This window comes from Haemaphysalis longicornis, unplaced genomic scaffold, assembly GCF_048455015.1.
Source record: "Haemaphysalis longicornis isolate Haplotype H1 unplaced genomic scaffold, Haemaphysalis longicornis Haplotype H1 scaffold_7, whole genome shotgun sequence".
NCBI classification, from domain to species: domain Eukaryota; kingdom Metazoa; phylum Arthropoda; class Arachnida; order Ixodida; family Ixodidae; genus Haemaphysalis; species Haemaphysalis longicornis.
In genome coordinates, this window is record NW_027526422.1 from 54,196,340 (window position 1) to 54,200,044 (window position 3,705).

At 51.0% G+C, this 3,705-nt stretch overlaps 1 protein-coding gene across 1 annotated transcript; it reads left to right on the plus strand.

Annotated features, from left to right (window-relative positions):
- Window positions 1–240: 240 nt before the first annotated feature.
- On the plus strand, window positions 241–1,482 carry LOC144146291 (uncharacterized). Its single transcript, XM_077678251.1, has one exon. The coding sequence runs from the start codon at window positions 250–252 to the stop codon at window positions 1,480–1,482; it is 1,233 nt and encodes a 410-aa protein (XP_077534377.1). The 5' UTR covers window positions 241–249.
- The last annotated feature ends 2,223 nt before the right edge of the window (window positions 1,483–3,705 follow it).

Below are 3,705 nucleotides of genomic sequence, written 5' to 3' on the forward strand. Positions count from 1 at the left end.
AGGTTCATTTGACGAGTTTTCTGCTGCTGTCGATTTTAAGCCTTCAACCTCGGCATTGTACTTACTTAGGCCATCGTCATCGTCCAAAGAACAAACTGCCAAGGTCCAATGCCAAAGTCCACTTCAACTCAGGCAAATTCCAAAGCCAGCGCCCGAGCAGCGAACCCAATGGAAATGCTGAGTTACCCGTCTGCGATGATGGCGCAATCGATTCTACTTCCGGCCACCGTAGTGAAAGGACGTAGGGTCATGTGCTCCCAAGGGGCGGCAATTGCGGCGCAGCCTAGCCGCGGAAACAGGATCGACGTGAATGATAACGAAGAGTATCAGATTATTTTGCCATCTCTGCCTACCGGGCGTATCGTTTTAAACACAGTTTTTCTTCATGGTGACGTGCGCGCTCGACCTTTTCGAGTAGAAGATTTCAGGGACACGCTGGCCAAGTCTGGTATGCTTTCCGAGGTAGTTGCCTTGGGGGCATATCAGATAAACCACATCTGGGCGGTGACGTTTAACAGCCCCGAAGCGACGAAAAAGATGCTTGCGACCGGCGAACTGCAAGTGAAGGGACGGCGCTGCCTGGTCATCGACCCGCAGGACCAAGAGGTGAAATTGAAACTTCACTGGCTGTTGTACGGTGTTGCGGACGAAGACATTCGGGCGGCGTTTGCGGCATATGGCAAAGTTAGCGAAGTCACCCGGGAACGCTGGCGAGTACAAGGTGTGCACGACAAAGGTTCCACCACCCGCACCGTGCTCCTCAAGCTGAAGGCCGGACTGAAGGTTGACGACTTGCCCCACCAAATTCGTGTGGCAGGTGAACTGGCTCTCGTTGTGGCCCCCGGTCGTCCCATGCAGTGCCTGCGCTGTCACACCGCCGGCCACGTACGGAGGGACTGCCAGGTGCCGCGCTGCTCCCGATGCCGGCGGTTCGGACACCGAGACGAGCAATGCGTCAAGACGTACGCGAATGTGACCGGGTCCACAGAGAGAGAGGATTCGATCGAGTTGCTTATGGACACAGCGGAAGCTGAGGAAGCAGCGAAAGGTGTGGGGGAGCATTCGACGGTGGAGGCGTCGACTGCTCCAGGTGGACCCAGCGGTGACGGTCTCAAGGACCCAGGCAACGGCCGGCAACCGACAGAGGCGTTCCCACCTTTGCCTGCCCAACAGACGGAAGGTGGTGTTGACGCCCCCTCTGTGGAAGTCACAACGGATGCAACTGAGCCATACGAGATGGAAACGAATGTCGCCTCTCCTGCTAGCAGCGTCAACGCGACCGCCAAGCGGTCCCACGAAGAGGCCGGCCACAAGGAGGGGGTGGAAGACGGTGGCACCGGAGAGCCGCCGCAAAAGGCGGCAGTCGCGCGGCGGTCGTCCCTGCGACTACGGCCGAAAGTTCAGGCCGACCACAAACAGCCGGATACAACGCCGGGACAACTACAGCCTCCGGGAGGCCCGACAGCGGACGGACACGCCTAGCGACGGCGTGACGAGAACGGTAAGCACCATGCTCCCGGCCTCCACACCTCGTCTTTGTTTAAATGCCTACTGAAGCTCAGTTGTCCTTTGCTACGCTTAACGTTCGAGGGCTCTCAGCAAAAAAGAAGCAAAGTCAGGTGCACCGCCTACTTACTGAGCAGGATTTAGACGTGGTGGCATTGCAGGAGACGAAAGTTGAAGGGGAGGATGAGACCGGGAGCATGGTGCAGCGCTTCACGGCCAGGTATTTTGCGTGTGTCAGTCATGCTGTAGGAAACTCTGCAGGCTGTGTGCTTTTTCTGAAAAAGCATTCAGGCCTGGAGGTTGAAAGTGTTCGATCGTGTGTTTTTGGTCGTTTCGTTGTGTGTGATTTCGCGTTGAACAACGTTGAATGGCGCGTGATTTGTCTGTATGCACCGAACGCGAGAGAGGATAGGCAGAATTTCTTTCGCACTCTACGTCAATGCCTCACTAACGAGAGGCAAATTATAATGATGGGAGATTTCAACTGTGTGTTATCCCCGCAAGACAAGACAAGCAGCAGTCCTTACAAGGACGCAAGTACGGACTTGCTGGCCGAACTTATCGACGAGTTTGGGCTGGTAGATGTGGCAAAATGCCTTGAGAACGGTCGAGACGTGCGCTTCACCCACTTTCAGGGAACCAGTCACGCGCGGCTTGACAGATTTTACGTGTCGCTTGAATTAATCCCCAAATGCCAATCATATAGTGTACATCCAGTATCATTTTCAGATCACTGCCTTGTTAAATGTAGCGTCGGGCCCAGAAAACAAAAAACGACCTTTTCGTGGGACCTCTGGAAATTAAACGCTAAACTTTTAAAGGACGAAATCTTCACCGACACAGTTAAGGAAAAAATTGAAGAATTTAAAAATGAGGATAATAAAATCGGAGAACAATGGGAATTATTCAAAGAAGCAATTAAAGTTAAAGCCATCGAAAGATCAAGCTGCATAAGATACGAGGAAAAAATGAAAGAAGGGATGCTACGTCACACTCTACAAAGATTAACTATAGAGGAAGGGAAAACACCAGGTGTGTTTAAAGATGACATAGGCAAACTGAAACATCAACTTGAGTTAATGGACGAAGAACGCTATCGCGGAGCGCTCGTTCGTGCGAGAGCTGAGCGATTAGCGATGGGGGAAACGCCCACCAAACGGGCGCTTGGAATTGAAAAAGCACGTGTTCGACAAAACACGATAGATAAAATCGAATGGGAAGGACGCACGTCAAGCAAAAAAGAGGACATCCACCAGTTTTTCTTTGAATATTACCAACAGTTATTCGCGTATCGGCCCTGTAATCTAGAAACCTTTCGAAGGGAGTATCTCAGCTGCATGCCAATTCTTGAGGACGAAACAAAAGACAGTTTGGAACAACACATATCTGTTGAAGAAGTGAAGGCAGCTATAGATAATTTAAACCCTGGAAAGTCGCCCGGCCCAGACGGGCTAAGCGCGGCCTTCTATAAGCATTTCAAAGCCGAGGTTTCACCGATTTTAACGGCAATGTTTAATGAGGCATTCCGAATGAAAACCCTTCCACCATCGTATGCATCATCGCACACAGTTTTGATACCTAAAACAGAGGAAACTGAAAAATTAAAGTCTGTCACTTCATACCGACCAATAGCGTTGACCAACGTAGACTACAAGGTTTTTATGAAGGTGCTCGCGCAAAGGCTGCAAACAGTTATTACAACCCTTGTTGGACCGCACCAGACGTGCGGCATCAAAGGACGCACAATCACAACAAACATACACACCGCGCGGTGTGTACTCGAGTGTTGTGACGCCACTGGAGATGCCGTTGCACTTCTTCAACTAGACCTTCAAAAGGCATTTGATTGCGTCTCACACGATATTCTGCTCTCTATTTTGGACCACATCAAAGTGGGAGCCGTCATTAGAGACGGAGTGACCCTGGCGTACCACAAGTGTACGACGCGGTTAATTATAAACAAGTCACTGGGAGCGCCCATTAACGTGCAACGTTCGGTACGCCAGGGCTGCCCACTCAGCCCATTGCTTTTTTGCATATACATTGAAATGTTGTGTTTAACTATTATAAAGAACGATCAGATCCGAGGTTTCCGGTTACATACGCGTGAAGTGAAACTTCTTGCCTATGCGGACGATGTCGCGGTGTTTTGTCACAACAAGGAAAGTGTCGTTCACGTAGTCGAAATCGTGAAAAGGT